At 54.5% G+C, this 15,996-nt stretch overlaps 6 protein-coding genes across 6 annotated transcripts; 2 read left to right on the top strand and 4 right to left on the bottom strand.

Annotated features, from left to right (window-relative positions):
- Window positions 1–172: 172 nt before the first annotated feature.
- On the top strand, window positions 173–494 carry GUITHDRAFT_108676 (hypothetical protein; the record flags this gene model as incomplete). The annotated part of the gene is made up of 3 exons (XM_005832332.1): window positions 173–234; window positions 283–388; window positions 435–494. The coding sequence occupies 3 exons, from the start codon at window positions 173–175 to the stop codon at window positions 492–494; spliced, it is 228 nt and encodes a 75-aa protein (XP_005832389.1).
- A 43-nt stretch (window positions 495–537) lies between these two features.
- Lhcr16 (light-harvesting Chl a protein 16) lies at window positions 538–1,861 on the bottom strand. The gene is made up of 5 exons (XM_005832331.1): window positions 1,746–1,861; window positions 1,183–1,427; window positions 911–1,132; window positions 763–826; window positions 538–707 (listed from the first exon to the last, which is right to left on the bottom strand). The coding sequence occupies exons 1-5, from the start codon at window positions 1,831–1,833 to the stop codon at window positions 598–600; spliced, it is 729 nt and encodes a 242-aa protein (XP_005832388.1). The 5' UTR covers window positions 1,834–1,861; the 3' UTR covers window positions 538–597.
- Window positions 1,862–2,487: 626 nt separating this feature from the next.
- On the bottom strand, window positions 2,488–3,060 carry GUITHDRAFT_71408 (hypothetical protein; the record flags this gene model as incomplete). Its single annotated transcript, XM_005832330.1, has 3 exons — window positions 2,488–2,595; window positions 2,656–2,790; window positions 2,839–3,060. The coding sequence occupies 3 exons, from the start codon at window positions 3,058–3,060 to the stop codon at window positions 2,488–2,490; spliced, it is 465 nt and encodes a 154-aa protein (XP_005832387.1).
- A 1,607-nt stretch (window positions 3,061–4,667) lies between these two features.
- Window positions 4,668–6,022, top strand: GUITHDRAFT_152712 (hypothetical protein). Its single transcript, XM_005832329.1, has 10 exons — window positions 4,668–4,697; window positions 4,748–4,820; window positions 4,885–4,942; window positions 4,996–5,022; window positions 5,094–5,166; window positions 5,211–5,276; window positions 5,445–5,545; window positions 5,594–5,636; window positions 5,701–5,744; window positions 5,802–6,022. The coding sequence occupies exons 1-10, from the start codon at window positions 4,686–4,688 to the stop codon at window positions 5,860–5,862; spliced, it is 558 nt and encodes a 185-aa protein (XP_005832386.1). The 5' UTR covers window positions 4,668–4,685; the 3' UTR covers window positions 5,863–6,022.
- A 754-nt stretch (window positions 6,023–6,776) lies between these two features.
- On the bottom strand, window positions 6,777–7,341 carry GUITHDRAFT_71313 (hypothetical protein; the record flags this gene model as incomplete). The annotated part of the gene is made up of 4 exons (XM_005832328.1): window positions 6,777–6,915; window positions 6,964–7,022; window positions 7,117–7,167; window positions 7,216–7,341. 4 exons carry the CDS (start codon window positions 7,339–7,341, stop codon window positions 6,777–6,779), a joined length of 375 nt encoding a protein of 124 aa, XP_005832385.1.
- A 481-nt stretch (window positions 7,342–7,822) lies between these two features.
- GUITHDRAFT_163273 (hypothetical protein) lies at window positions 7,823–12,256 on the bottom strand (the record flags this gene model as incomplete). The annotated part of the gene is made up of 8 exons (XM_005832327.1): window positions 7,823–7,908; window positions 8,061–8,180; window positions 8,282–8,424; window positions 8,477–8,622; window positions 8,736–8,847; window positions 8,913–9,116; window positions 9,204–9,919; window positions 10,169–12,256. The coding sequence occupies 8 exons, from the start codon at window positions 12,254–12,256 to the stop codon at window positions 7,823–7,825; spliced, it is 3,615 nt and encodes a 1,204-aa protein (XP_005832384.1).
- Between the last annotated feature and the right edge of the window lie 3,740 nt (window positions 12,257–15,996).

The following is a 15,996-nucleotide window of genomic DNA, read 5'->3' as shown; positions in this document are numbered from 1 at the left end:
CCCAACTCCCCCACCTATTCCCCCAATCCTCCTCCGTATCTCAACGCCTCCTTCTCTTCCTCCCCTCCTTCCTTCAGCACTCTTCTATCAGATCTGAGAACTCCTCGAGCCTGTCTTTGTGCGCATTTTCATATTATTTGATTGCTGTTGGTAACAAAAGTCCGCAGATTTGATGTCTACCAGCTGCAAGAATCTGAAGAACAAGCTCTTGATATGTATTAGCACGACACCTTGGTGAAGCAGCACGGTCTTGAAACCTCTGAGACTGATATGTGCTCCCAGCGCGAATAGAGGAGGGACGGTGAAGCAATGCTTGCAAGACAACGAGCTGCCAGAAGACTGTAAGAAGATAAGACAGATGTTCTTCGAGTGCAGGAGAGGACAGATGGTCAGGCCTGCACAGGTGTGACCCGGTGCTAACCCTTCCCTGTCAGGACATGCGCAACAGGATACGAGGAAATCGGTGGGATAACGCAGGAAACACAGGGGCATAGCGATGAAGTGTGAGGACGTGGCGGCAGGAGGTGGAGGGCAGAGGAGGTTTCATTTCCCTTTTCTATATTGAGTGCTCAATAAATATGATGGTAGGTAGACAGTTTACTTGCAGAGAGCACCGAGGTGGGGCTCAATGCATGACTTGTAGTTGGGGATGCCGGTGAGGAACTGGATGGGTCCCTTGCCGGTGAGGAGGTAGTGGTGGATCATGCCTGCGAAAAGGAGGATGAGTGAAAGGTGCAACAGCGGAAGCATAAAGTCATCTACCTCCGATGCCGATCATGGCGAGGCGGCCGTTCTTGATCTCAGCCAGCTCCATGCGGCCATCAGACTGCAAGAGCAAGAGATGAGCATCGACGATCACGAGTAGGAGAGAAGGAGTGAGCGAGGGGAAGAGGGAGGAGGGAAGTGTCACCTTCTTGTTGAGGCCGAGGGGATCGAAGCTGAAGTCACCGGGCTTGCGGGGAGAGCCGTTGAGCATCTCGAAGATAGCGGGGAGGGTGATGATCTCGATGAGGCCAACCCAGAAGATGATCTGATGCATGGCGAAGGACTGCTTGTTGCCGGCATGAGCTCCGGCGATGAGGGCATCGTGAGCGCCAGTCATCTTGGCCTTTCCGACGACCTTCTCGACTCCCTGCGTCCAAACTTTAGAAGGCGACAGCGAGGGTTTGCCTGCCCACTCACAGGGAAGGTGAAGAGATCCTGAGCGATGGCTCCAGCGGCGGCAAGCATAGCAGCGCGACCGTGCTTGAGCTCGGACTCACGGAGGAGTCTGATGTCGACGAGAGTGGAGAAGCCGAGGGGATCGAAGCCGACATAGCCAACCATGTCCGCGGGGAGGGTGGAAGGAGGAGCGGAGAAAGGGATAGCCTGGACTCCCCTGCCCTGAACCTTGCCCTCACCCCAGAGCTGCATGGTGACACCGGATCCTACGATAGGCCAAGTTAGCTCCTCTTCGCATCATACATCTTGTCACAAAATACTGTTGACAAGCTGTTTTACAGCACATTCAGGATCATCAGGTGCACGGATCAGAAGTTCACACAGTGCGGGAAAGCATCCGCCCTCGAGCAAGGGGAATGGATCAAACCCATACGAAGAGATCGAGTCAGTGATACAGGGATCCAACTTCCCACGTAGTGACCGACAGCATGCAACCAACTTTCTACGAGAAGCATCGAGACTGAACGTTCGCACATCGTTTTAACGCACAAGATGCACTGGAGGATGTGCCAGATAAGACTTACGGGACTGAGCACGGTGAGCTGGGAGGGCGGCAGGAGCGAAGGCGGAGGCAGTGCATGCGCCGGCGAGAAGGAGCGCGCTGCGCAGCATGGCGGCGACGATGGGGAGGCGCGTATCTGCCCCCTCTAGTAAAAGGGACCCCTCCCTTCGCGCCGGGGGTATCTATCTTTGATCATTTTGTGAATTATGACGCAAAAAGTTTCAAATAAAACTTTCTTTTTCAACAAATCAGATGTTTTTCTTAATAAAATTTCAAGAATTTGGTATATTTGTCATTTCCTCAAGGACCCTTGGCGATAATGTCTTCCCCCGATATATTCCCGTAATATTTTTTCTACCCCTTCTTTGTAGTGAATTTCTTGGGGTCTTCGTACCCACCCTGGGTGTTCTTCACCCCTCACATTCAGTCTGAAGACCCCACCCCAATCTAAACGGTTATAATCATAACGTATTCGGAAAATAACCGCCAAGTTGCGGTCAGTTGCATCTCTCGCCCCTAGCCTGATACGATGACGGCGGTCCAATCTCAGTCACGGTGCTTCAATAATCAGCAGTCACGGGAGCAGTTGCCGGGTCACCCTGGCACTTCAAGCCGCTTCCGAGTTCAGTTCAGTGGCCGGTACGACCAGATTAGTTCATCGTTATCAATACTTTAAGTCTCAACATCTTCCGGCAGCCTTCACAGCATCGTCATACGCAATTTGTTGCCAGGCTTCATAATCAGAAGTTTCCTTGCAAACTGGGTTAGGTCTGTCCGAGACACGACAAGGAAAAGCTTACTTGCAGGAAGGGATGAGCTGAGAGGACAGAGAACTCTTCTGTATCCAACGCTTCCCTAGAGTTTTCGATGTCCTGAAAACCCGCGAGGCAGTCGTCATGATCGGAGAGCACCAGGAGGCAGAAGAGAATCACCTTGTGAATGGCTTCCAGTAGCTCAGGGAACGAGTCGAACTTCGTCTCTGGCCGCAGGAATCCTGTCAGCATCAAACGCATCTCCTTCCCGTAGAAGTCGTTCTCGAACTTTTCCAGCAGATGAGCCTCTACCACCTGGCACACAACATTGGTCAACTATCGACCCCCGACGCTCTACCATACCTTCTCCCGGTTCTCAGCTCCGACGAAAGTTGGGCTGTACCCCACGTTGACCACGGCTTTCACCGACTTCTTGCTCACCCCACCGATCTGAGCCCATCCGAGGTAGACTCCTGTCTGGACCTCCCGCAGAGCATCCGCAAACATTGATTCAGGAAGGTTGGCTGTTGGGATCCCAAGCTTCTTCCCCCCTCTCCCCCAACCCGATGCGACGTCCCCACGCATGCACATGACTTTCTCCAGGGCATGGTAAGGTCGCTGAACCAGTCTTGCGATGTACAGCTCATCCTCTGACACAAACTTGTCGACCTTGAGCGGGAGGTGTTTCACAAGAAGTTGGAGCTGGTCGACAGCTGGGAGATCGTTCAGGTACAGCTCTTCCATAGACTTCTTCATCTCGCTGACAAAAGGCGACCCAAGAGGATGGCTGACGACAACTCTTCCTCCTGGATTCAAGAGGGACGCCGATACCTTGAGAGGATCCTGCAGATCTGTGAAGGTGCTGATCACAGAGTTGAAGAAGATGACGTCAACGCCCTTCTGCATGTTGGGTAATGATCCTTTCGAGAGCTCCAGAAAGTCGGCAAGGAGAGTATTGACGTCAGGGAATCTCTCCTCAACTATGTCTACCATCTCCTCGCACAGATCGACAGCGTACACATTGTCCACGTTTGTCGATTCCTCCTCACAGATGTACTTGAGCAGAGTCCCTGGACCACTTCCCACCTCGAAGATGACGTCTTCCTTCTTAATCTCTGCAGTCTTGACTATCTCCTTCAGCCGCGGCACAACAACGGAAGTCCACCAGTTCATAGGAACCTCTAGAGACACCTCCACCTGCCCGGTCCGTTAAAACCCATCATCCCTCCCTTCACCATATCATACGTTGCTGTCCCTGGAAGCGAAATCCTTCGCAGCTTCTTTGTAGATCGTTTCAAGCACTTCTCTATTTGCTGATATATTCTCCTCCCGCGAAATCTGCGTCCATCCAACGTCATTACAGCAGGCAGCACGATTCAGGTCTCTTACTGCTTCGTTCCCTAGATTCATTCGCAGTCTACCAGTCCTCAAAGAAAGCTTGTCTTGATGAGAAGAAGAATCAATCAAGAGTAATTGCAGTCAGGAAGTCGCAGTGCAGTGCTTACTGGGATGCGTTGGAATGTCACGCAAAGGGTTCGAGTGCTTGTAGTTCTTCAAGCTCTGAATGCAAGCAATGGAAGACGCGTGGAAGGCGCAAGTTCCTTGCTGCAGAGCGGTTCAGACATACAAGTGACGCAAGAAAGTCAAGGCAAACCAGAGACACAGGTAGCAGCGTTACAGCCGCTCGGAAAACTCGGCTCAGCCATACGTTGCGATGATTCATGGCCTGCCGACAAAGAATGAGCCTGTGCTGGAGCCTCTACATGGAGGCATTCTACTCCTTCCCCTCCTCTTCTCGTGCTCATTGCGTATTGACTCCATGTCTTCTTTCATTTCCTCCCTCTCCTTGCTCCTTCCGTCCTCTCGCTTTCTCTTCGTCCTCGCCGCCTCCACTCCAACCATGAGATCCGCCTGAACCACTTCCCCGCTCAAGCCCAGAAGAACCGACAAGTACGGGTAATTTCTTGCTGAAAAGTACCCGTAGTATTTGATTTTGGGGCAGAGATTATCTCCTACAGCACTTCTAGGTGATCTCAAGGGCAGCACTTGGAACGGCCTTTAGTAGTCCCCAACTCCCGGTTCACCCTCCGGACCACCGGTACTTGATCTCTAGTACCCGTCCAGAACAGACAGATTTATGAGATATAGTGGGGGTGTGGTCTAGAAAAGAGGGGTGGTAACGGGAATGGGGTGCAAGGGTCGACGCAACGATGGCGAATCCGGTAAGGAGGCAGTGCAATGCTGGCACGTCTCTGAACTCGCGCGCACACAGGTGGTTGTGTTTGAGACCTCGATGGGCAACTTCGAAGCAGAGATCTACATGGACAAGATGCCGTTGACTTCAGGTCTGAGCCTTGTTGCCGCTCCTCCCTTCTCCTCTCCCTTGCAGGGGGTGAATGTGATGGCCAGGAAACTTCATTTCCCTCGTGAAGGACAAGTTCTACGATGGCTTGCACTTCCATCGCGTGTAATTATGACCGCATCTCCCTGAATCCAAGAGGATGTGACTGGATGTGGCAGGATCAATGAGTTCATGCTTCAGTTCGGGTGAAGCCCCCTCCCCCCAGCCCCCCCCCCCCCCCACGCAAATTTTGCTTCATTGACATGTTTGGAAACAGCTGCCCATTTTCCAAGAACCCCAAGGACCCAAGGAACGGCACTGGCGGTCCTAACCCCAACTCCACTTATGAGGTGACGATCAACCGGTAAAAAGCGCACTACCTGAAGCAGCCCAGGTGCCGGGCAAGGGAGTAATGAAGAGAAATCAGGAGGGGTCGATCCCCGACGAGCACACGGTCAAGGTGAGGACATGTCATTCTGTTTATGGAACGATTGTTCTTAGACTTCTTAGAAATGTTCTCATTTCTCATTTCTCGTTTCTCATTTCTCATTTCTCATTTCTGAGAACTTGTTGTCGAGGATCAAGTGATGAGACTCATCTCTTTGATTTCTGATCTTGGGAATCCCAGCTCTCCAACGAGCCATTCACCCTGAGCATGGCCAACGCCGGCCCCAACAGCGGAGGCTCTCAGTTCTTCATCAACACCGTCCACAACTCCTATCTCGACTGGTTTGTACTTCTAGTCTGCGAGCCACGTCCTGAGTGATACCCCGGCAGGTTTGACAAGAGCACGGAGTCCGCCCATCCCGTCTTTGGCAAGGTGTGGGAACCTTTCTTGATTGACTCCTTCCGACTGTCACTTGGGACGTCTGACCTTGGTGCAGGTGATCTCAGGGACAGATGTCGTTAAGAAGATCGAGGCTGTCCGGTCAGGCCTCAACTGAGCTTGTCTCTCGAGCGGGAAGGTTTGACTTTCCTTTGGCAGTTGCGACCCCAACGACAACCCCCTCCAGCCTGTCAAGATGATCGCTGTGAGGATGAAGTGAACCCGCAAGGACGACATGTGAGGATGGAAGGAGCGGCTAGCAGCTGGATGTACTGTTCCTACCTCACTTCTCTTCAGCCTCTCTCTGTGTGCATGCCACGGGCTTGGAGAGGTGTGTCTTCAAATTTTCAAACCAACAGAATACAAGACGATAGCTCTGAGTGGCCCCATGGCTGAGCAACCACAGCGAGTCTGAGTCCTCTGCTGTACAACCCTTGATCTTGCTGATTCACCTGTCCGCTCCTGTAAAAAGAATAACCCAGCCTGCCTATCAAACTGTTGAGCCTGATCATGCGGAAAGACATGGAATAGCCAAGAGCCTCGCTGGCAACGCAAACAGCCCAAGAAATCGAAAGACTCTGTCTACAATGTATAGAAGATTCGGGGGCCCACCACTTGTAGCACAAGAGCATGGTCTTCGTGACCATTCATGACCAATCTGACAAATTCTGAACAATGTGTCATGCTGCTCCGGTTCAGTAGTATCGTTGAGTTTTAACAGCTGGGGCTGCAAGAGGGATCCAACGGGATCGATGTTGTGAACGGGGTCTGACAACTGAGCTACTCATGAAGGTGAAGGTCCTTTACCGATTCATCACGTGCGCGGCACTGTCTCAGTAGTGACCGCCCGGACCGGGGAGGCCGCCTCCGGCGGATGTACAGGGTTCTTCCATGAAGGTGAAAGTGGGTGAGAATGACGGTTCTGCTCTTACCAATCCAACAAGATCGAATCTCGTCCATGGAGACATGTTCCCTACCCTATTTTCCCTTCAGAGCAGTGAGGGAGAAGCATTCACTCGAACCAACATCCCGGGAGGGAAACCAGTGGCCCGTTCCCATCTAGAGAGCACACATGGATCTCTATATGCACGATGTCTCTGTACAAGAAGACATCCAAACTTACAAGGAGAATATTCAAGAACCCACGTAAGGGATCGCATGCTTCTTGAGGTCCTCCAGGGCAATGCCGAACTTGAGCACGTTCTCGTGCGTCGCCTCGAGGAAAACTGGAGGGGCGCACCCGGCATCGTAGGCTTCTTTCCACCTAGAAGCGCTGTCTGATGTCACTTGCAAGCACATGATGGTGAAGATCATGACATACCACAAGCACCATCTGTCTCCAGGCTTGAGGCCAGGGAAGCTGAACATGGGTGCTGGGGACTGGAAAAACACTCAGCGCTCAACGATCTCTTGATGATGTCAGAGAGGCTAGGGTAGAAGCCAAAGAATGGACAGCAGGAGCTTTGAAGATCACCATGAGATCGTTGCCCCGGGACTTCGAGAAGTTCAGAAATTCAGCAGTGACCTGAAGGACGCATGAGATCACGCGACAAAGGTGAATCACATCAGAAACCTGAGCACAGACAACATGACGGCCAGTGTCTTGAGGTCCTGTGTTGCAGAACCCGTCTCTGTAGAACCCAGTCTTAGGGGAGGTGCAGCAGCACTGCAGCTCTCCCCCCAGCACGTTTTTGGCCATCTCCGCGCTGGCCGACAAGCTACGAGCTGACAAGGAGACGCTGCTGCGCGACGAGGATCCTCCTGAGAGCCTGAGGGCCTTGTGATGGAGAGAGGTTCGGGGAAGGTGCGACGGGCCTCGGAGTAGGAAGGAGCGGCAAGGGAGGATAGCTTCGCTCAACAACACGCAAGCCAGCAGCGTGGTGCGCATGGAGCGCTCTTTATAACCCCCACCCCATCCCCCTCTCACTATACCCCACCCCCTAAATTCCAGAAAAAATCTTCCATGTGACCCCTAGTTTTTAATGAAATTCTTCGGTCCACCCGTGATTTGAGTGTGTAGACTACCCCCAGCACTGACTGCACAAACTTGTTCATCGCCCCAAGGCAGCAAGGAGCAGGAGGGAAGCGAAGGGCAGGAGCCGAGGAGCAGGAAACTGGTCACATCCCCAGGAAGATCTTATGAAACAATTACCGTCTACTCGTCACTCCAATCTTTGCGATCAAACTACTATCTTCACCACGTTGAAAATGCTTTCGAGCCATTCGGGTGTAACTTTACGTACCACTTCCTTCCCAGCGTCATAATCTACAAGATGGAAATCCACACCATCCATCAATCATCTCTCATGTGTACAAGTTGATTGCCCAAAGGACACGTCCTTCACGGAGACAGCGACAGCAGGTCGATCGAACCAAGTCGCATCTGGATAGACCATCGCACCTGGCTGCACTCTTGACCTGGCTGCAACGCTCCTCCTGCCTTCACCCATGTCTTCTCCCCCTCGGACGTGTCGGGGTGAAAGTCCCTCGTCGACCTTCCGAGAACAACAAGGTCGAGAGTCCCGCCGAAGTCAACATCTGCCACAAAGAAAGTTAACCTCCTCGTCCAACCTCTCCTCCTCTCTCCCCTGCTAGTCCCTCCTTCCTCTCTCTTCCTTCCCCCCTCTTCCAAGACTCACATGTGTTGTGCTGGTTTGCTCGCCACATCACTGGGATCAGGAGGTTGCTGATGGGCCCGGCGGCGAAGGCGAAGACGCAGTCGTTCACGCTGCTCGCCAGCCATGCCGCCTGGTCCACGACTTGATCGAAGTTGGCAGAGAACCTGGACAGCAGGAGCATCTTAGCAGGAGCACGCAGGGATGGCGGGAGACTACCAGCGCAGTCCCTCCCCTGGAACCGTGAGGATCGTTGAGATCCAACTAGGAAGATCGTCGAAGGAGGAGCGACCTCTGATCTCTTCGTTGCAGACTAGGATGATTCTTCGATATCTCCCGACATCTTCCAGCATGTCCAACGTTGTCTGCAGCACAGCGCACCGGGGCCAGTCAGCCAGGAGCAGGGGAAGGAGAGGGGGCGGGAAGGAGGGGGAGAGACGAGCTGGACAGGAAAAGGGAGCGGAGAGGAGCGCAAGACCTGATAGTTCAGGTTGCCCCACAGCCAGCTCTGAGTCAAGAACCTCATGTGGGTCCGCTCCAGGTAACTTGCGATCGCCGGCTGCTTGTAGTAAGACTCCAGCCACTCCCACCTGCTCCTCCCGTCAGCCCCTCCTCCCTTCTCCTCCCCCCCCGGTTCAGATTCCTCCGCCCACACCTTCCTCCTCCACCCTTGAGATAAGTCTCTGTCCCTTCAGCACAGAAGTAGACGGGAAGTCCGAGGTACACGCAGCTGCTGTTGAGGACAGGAGCTGCGCTGCATCCTTGAGCGAGCGCGAACGCGTCCGCGAGCAGAAGCTTCATCCTCTCCCTCTCCCTGTCGCTAGAGAGGGACGACCATTGAACAACGTCGATCCTCGACCTGCTCGCGTCGATTAGCACAGGGGTTTCAATCCTCCGCAAGGGGGGAGCAAGGGAGGAGCAGGGAACGAACAATGCTGGAGCTCACTGGTAGCTCTCCCCGTTCAGCAGCGCGAGCTCCCCATCCCCGAAGCGCAGGAGCGCGAAGGGTGTTCCCTGGCGGAGCATCGACCAGAACTTGTACAGGCTCTCCTCGTAGGAGGGGATGTAGTTGTCCTCCACATGCATCGAAGGTGGGTCCGTGAATTGTCTTGCTCCTCTCGCTTCCGCAACGGTCTCGTCCCTAGCAGCCAGGAAGTCTTCGATCTCTGGCATCGAGATGGACCTTAGCGGGAGAGGAAGAGGATCACGAGTAAGGCGACGAAGCCTTGCGATGCTCTTGGCGATGGTTGGTGAAGTTACAACATCCACGCACCACTCCGAGCTCGCACATACATGCTCTCTAGTTTCCTGTTGCTCCACCTCCTCCACCTTCTCCTCCACCTTCTCCTCCACTGGTTGCTTGCGCGAGTTGTCGACCTCCTGATCCGCTCCTGCTGTGTTCTGCTGGCAATCCGAGGAGGAAGCATCGACGAATAGGGCGAGGGTCCTCGCTCCGACGAGCTCCTCGCCGGGAGCGAGGTCAGGGTATTCATCCAACAGCCGGCAAGTCAGCGTAAAATCTCCTCCAGCAAGCCTGGGTACTTGATAGCTGAACTCGTAGGCGAGCTCCTCCTCCTCCTCTCCCACAAACTTCAGCTGGGAGACGTTGGAGAAGTAAGTCCGACCTGAGTACTTCTCGTAGAGGTGAGTTTCCATCCGGTACTGGACCATCGGCAGGAGGCCCCGAGCCCGCACTAGCAGCGAGAAAGGCCGGCACGAGAGGGATCCTTCGACGTCGACGTTGAGATTCACATTGACTTCCTCGGAATGCTTCTTCCATCCTTGAGTAGCCCTTCCATCCTTCTGCTGCTGCTGCTGCTGCTGCTGCTGCTGCTGCTGCTGCTGCTGCTGCTGCTGCTGCTCGATTGCAGCAGGAGGTTTGGAGGGAGCCAGCCATGCTGTCCTTCTCACCCCGAATCCATTCATCCCAGTCGAGTTGTCCACTGTCGTGATGAGGCACCTGTAAACAGGCCCGACAAGATCGCAGGAGGGGAGGTTGTCTGCATGCAGGAGGAGAAACTCGCCCTCCTCGCGCACAGGCTTCAGCATGGTGACCACTCCCTCCTCCTCCAGGTAGTGGGTGAAGGCTCCGGCCTCACCCTGCCCTCCCTCCAGCACCAGCCTCTCCAGCGCAATCTGAGCCTGGCGAGTGTTCACCAGGTACCCTGACAACGGGGTGACGTCAGCACACCATTTCCTCATCCCGACACGGAGCGCCTCGCTGTGCTGGAGGGCAGTCGCCGCGTCATCAGGGTCCAGCAGGTTCTGCTCGAGGAAGGCGTGAGCAAAGTGGAGCAACTTCACTGGCAGATGCTCGCAGACGTTGAAGCAGCAGCTCCATCCTTTGGATCTCGTCGAGTAGTCGGGGATGAGGATGGAGAGAAGCTCCTTGGTGCTCAAGTCCCGCAGGATCCTGTAAGGGGGCAGGAAGCAGGGCCGGCTCCTCGGCTTCGAAGGTCTCGATTCCCATACTGGGAGGTCTAGGATGAAGTGGATCAGGTCGAAGCTCGCCTGGAAGCCAACGTTCTCTGCTCTCCACCCGACATCCTTGGAGCTCAGCGCGCAGAGTTCGGGGCTGGACGGCAGACATCTGAAGCCTGCGGCCTGCGGGACGTGGATGAGGAAGACGCTGGGTAGCACGAAGAAGCGGTACCCCATGACAGCTGCCTCGTAGGTCAACTGGACCTTGTCAGCAAACGCGAAGGCGAAACGATCGTCGAAGAGCCCTCCTCCGTTCATCCCCCCCCACAACCTTCTGTTCACCACTACGTAGGGCTCGTACCACATGTTGTAGCTGACCTCGTATGCTCTGCCAGTCCCGTTGACCCTCAGCCATCGCGCGTAGTCCGTCGCGCCATGGGAGAGGATGTTGAAGGGGGCGCCAGGCGGTCGGACCTTCCTCCCCTTCATGTGAAGCTTCAGAGTTGACAGGTCGATGCTCGGCACCTCCCAAGTCTCATCTTCGCTCTCCTCTCCTCCTCTTCCTCCTCTTCCTCCTTCTCCTCTTCGACTTTCAACCGGCCGAGGCCAACTTGCATCGGCATCCGACATGAAGCATGGAATTACCAGGAGCGCACTCTCAAGCTCATCAAACTCTTTGAGCCCTCGCTCTATCTCGACAAGAGCATTGTCTGACGGCAAGAAATCCGCATCCACGTAAAGCACATAGTCATGGGGGAGTACGTTGATCGCTTCGAACCTGAGCTTGTTCACAGGAAAACTGAACTGATCGTCGGGTTGGTTCTTGTCCTTGCAGTCGGAGACTAGCTGCACCCACAAGCTCTTGCAGTAGGACTTGGACGCCCTGATAAGCTCTTCCCTCACAAACGTTCTCACAATCTCTCTCTCCTCCTCTGTAGAGGTGTAGAACACAACAGACAACGGGCCCCGCCATCGATGCGCAAGGTTGTAAATCACGACTGCTCGGTCGACAGTTCCGACTGTCGCCGCTGCCACCTTTGCAGCGGCTGCAGCCCTTGACTCACACCTGGTATCGCTGGCAGCATCATACGTCTCCAGAACAGTCTGGCAGTCCCAGTCCCTCCTGCTTGCTTTCACTGAGCTTTCCTTGTTGGAAACCTTGATGTGCCTTATCAGCCGAGCCAGGAGTGCTTCCTCTTTGTCCCGATCCAGCGAAGGATCCAAGATGGAGATTGAGACCGCGTACTCGTTCATGCTGGGCTGCAGAGGAGGAAGTGTGGGGTGTACCTCAGAGACATTCTCAATCATTCTCTCCTCTGCATGCACAAACTCCCCCCCTTGGGAGACTATCAGGAGCATGCGATACTGGAAGCCGTCGATCAAGCCTCCAACATGCACCGGGAAAGTGTGAGCTTGGTTGGCCTCTATCTCTGGAACCTTTGTACTGATGTAGATCATGCTGTCTTGCACTGACCTTCTGACATCGCTTCCTCCTCCCATTCTGCCCTCTTCCCTCCCTTCTCCCCGCATCCCCATTATCAGCAAGGCAGCCACCAGCAGTTCGGCTAGGAGCCCCATACTGCTGGTGGAGATGGTCGCTTGCCCCTCAAGTTTTAACTGACCCCCTTGCGATTATGTCAAACTTACACCCCGTGCGTTGTTCATTCAGCCAACTTGACACCTTTTCGTTTCATGTCGCCCCAGTCCGAGATGCGCTCTCGTCTGCTCTCACCGAGTCCTCTCCTCTGCACACCAACCCTTTCTCAACACTCTCGTCCTCCTCTATCCTCCTGTCTCCTGTCCTCCTTCCTCCTTCCTCCTTCTTGCCATGCCCGTTTCTTCTTCATTCCTTGCAGAGTCGTAGCTCTTTTCCTGGTGGGATCCGCAGTCGCCTACCCCACCCCTTCACTTTACCGATAAGTACCCCGTACTGGACCAAAACGTATACCACCCCTGGCGACATCAGGGATTGTTACCCCCCCGCCATGGATGGCGAAAGGGAGAGCGTGCGATGGTCGGGGAGGAGGCGGAGCTCTGCTAGGAGGGAGAGCAGCAGCAGCAGGAGCCACTGCAGGTCACCATGCACACGTGAGCGCTGCGGGCTGCGGGGGTGATCGAGGCCCATGAGCTAAGGAGGATAGAATACTCGACTGCAATCTCTTACGACTGGTTGTGCTGCGGGGTTCTCGAGGAGAAGTGGAGGCGAAGAAGGAGTTAGGACGCCGGTGTCAGCTACATACGCTCCTTCCTCCTCTTCCCGTCTTCCTTCTTTGCTAGAAGATGAGAACGAAAATCTTCATGGCGGCTTGCCTCCTTCTGGTGGGGCTGACATTCAGTCAAAAGATGTCAGCAAATGGTCCTCCGTTGCCGAACTCGCCAGATCGACCCGAAACTTCATGTCTTGCCTTCTCTCTGTTGATTGTGAGCCGTACTAGAGGCACTGCTTGCTCCTACTCCTCCCCCTCCTCCTCCCCCTCCTCCTCCTTGAGGCCTGTCTGTACGCTACAGCTTTCACAATGCGGCCGATCCCTGCCGGCCCAGTCTTCGTTGCCCATACCGCTCAGGCTCTCCTTCCAACGCCGTCCAGTCGCTCCTGCATTGTCTCGCTTACGAGATTTCAGCAGGACGCTGTGTCGCAGCAGTTCAGCCCTCGCAGAAGAGCCCCATGAGGGTGGTAGGATGGATACTGGTGATCGTCTGCCAGACTTCAGGCGCTGCAGCGACCTGAACGAAGTGATCCGACTAGTCAAGCCGTTGATCCACGAGTCAAAATGGTCGCTCTCCGCCCGTGATGCTGCGATAGCTCTCAACATCATGTACAAGTTCTCCAGGACCAACGACAACGATGTGAAAACTCAAGCTGACTTGAAGGGAGCGAGGGACGAGGCAGGAGTGCTCTCGACAACCCTTGTCAGCCATGTCCTCGAGCGCATCGAGGAGCTGGATAACAGGCACATCAGTATGGCACTGACAGCCACCGCCAAGAGGGCCAAGGAAGACCGTCTTTCTGCAGCTCTCTTCACTTCAGCTTCTGAAGTACTGCGGTCAAGGGCTCAGGCTTCCATGCTGACCAACAGAACTTCCGATTTCACGGCTCGGACGCTCTCAATGATAGCGGCAGCGTATGCAAGAAGCACTGATGATGTTCTCCACCAGAGTTCTCACCTGAGATTGTTTCGGACGGTGTCGATGCTGCTGAAGAAGATCCCACCAGAGCACTTTGGGACGAGATCGCTGGGGTTGCTCGTGAGGTCCTTTTCGCAGGCGAGGCTCCTGGAGTCAGATGAAGAGCTTCTCAACTGCCTCTGCAAAGCTATACTGCTGAATCCTCCTCACAAGTTCGATGTGCAGAGTTGCACTGACATCCTGTCTGCGTTCTCGCGGAGCAGGATCGAAAAAATGATCGTAGACAACCGCTGCCACCGGAACGAGGTGTTGAAGCTCATGACAGAAGCTGCAATCTTCATTCTTCGGCATCGTGACAGGGAAAGTATCCTGAAGTCAAGGAATCTTCAGACCACCCAGAAGGTTGCGGCGCTCTTGAGTTCGTTCTCAGCCTGTAACATCGCCGACCCCGTGCTGCTCGAACTTATATCGGAGGAGATTCTTTCTTTGCCAACTGCCAGCCTTGACGTGCAGTCAATCGCAACCTTCATGTACTGTTACGCAAATCTCAACTTCAGGCTGGACGATTTGACCTCTCACCTCACCTCCAAGCTTCTGCGCATCCCCCTGCGTCAGGTTTCACCTCAGGCAGCGGCGAACATAGCATGGAGCGCGGCGGTGATTGAGAGCGAGGATCCTGCCCTCTTGTGTTGGATATGGCGAGCCTTGGACACCCTGATGAAGTCTCTGACCAACCCCGGGCTCAGCCAAGTTCACCAGTTCTTCCTGTACAATAACCTGTGCTTGAATGTGACCAGGGAGGAGGTTTTCAGAGCATTCTACGGGAATTCCAACTCACCAAGGGAGGTCCGCTCGTTGACCCACTCGATAGAGGAGTCGACACATCTGCTCTGCAAGCAAGCGTTCATCACAGAGTCTCGTCAGCTCAGAGCCTTGACTGAGTCTTCTCGCTTCCATTCCGAGGTCATCCATGTCCTCAGGGACATTGGCCAGAACACGGTGAGCTTGTCAGACTCTCTCTCTTGGCGACTTGTCATGACTCCAACAGGTCGAAGCCATCTTCGGCTCGAGACTTGTTCAGACAGGAGCGGCGGAAGCTTGCGATTGGATCCTCTCGGTCCTGGCGCTGTGCAATGCATCCCTCCCGTGCTGACCGTGGACACCGCAGGAGCACATAGACGAACGATCGGGATACTCCTTCGACATCTACATCCCTTCTTGCAACCTTGTCGTCGAAGTGAACCCCTGAGAGGATGCAAGTCGTCTCTTGCCCTGACCCCTTGCTAAGGTCGACGGACCCTCGCACTTCGCATGGAGACAAGAGACTGAGATGGGCGGGACGGTACAATACTCCATCCCCTACTTGCTGCACCCTGTCCTGATTTTACACGGCAGAATCTCAAGCACGAGCAAGTACGGGCGCTGGGATACAACCTCGTCTCATTGCCGTATCTACGATGCTGCAACATGTGATGGCGCAACTGATCTGGAGGTATTTTCAGGTATTTTCACTGGGAGCCTCTCGTCCACCGCAATGTACAGAAAGCATTCGTCATACAAGAATTGCAGGAATGTGCTCGACGACTGAAGTGAATACAAAACTTTGAGCATAGTTCACTCGTTTCAGCGCTAGTTCTAGTCCAAGTCCAACAGGCTTCCGGTGTCGGTCCGGTAGCCCGGCGGCCCGGCGGCCCGGCGGCCCGGCGGCCCGGCGGCCCGGCGGGGGACCCGGGACTCAGCCGCCGCCGAATGTCCGCCCTTCAAAGTGTTGTGTCTCTACCTGAGGCGGGTTTGTGGGCTGTCTTGAGTAAAACCGAGAAAGGAGATTCAGCACCAGGGATCCAGCAGCAGCAGCAGCAGCAGCAGCAGCAGCAGCCTCGTCTGCCCCCCGTCTGATCACCTGCTCATCGTGTCTCCCTTCAGACTGATCCCCACCGCCACACCTGCTCAGATCAGCTCTGAGACCCCATCGGCACAGGGACGACATGGCTTCAGGATCCCCGCTCTTTAGCCCTTCTCACAGGAAGAAAATGGTAAGGGTTGCTTCAATGATGACCCCAAACGTAATCCCTGCCCACTTGTTCATGATCACCATCACCATCACCATATCCATCTCCATATCCATCTCTACCTCCATTTCCTTCTCTTTCTCCTTCTCAAACTTCACTTCCATACTTCACATGATTTTTTCT

The sequence above is a fragment of the Guillardia theta genome, assembly GCF_000315625.1.
Source record: "Guillardia theta CCMP2712 unplaced genomic scaffold GUITHscaffold_35, whole genome shotgun sequence".
NCBI lineage: Eukaryota > Cryptophyceae > Pyrenomonadales > Geminigeraceae > Guillardia > Guillardia theta.
The sequence above is the reverse complement of the archived record's forward strand: the minus strand, read 5'-3'. Positions and strand labels throughout refer to the sequence as shown.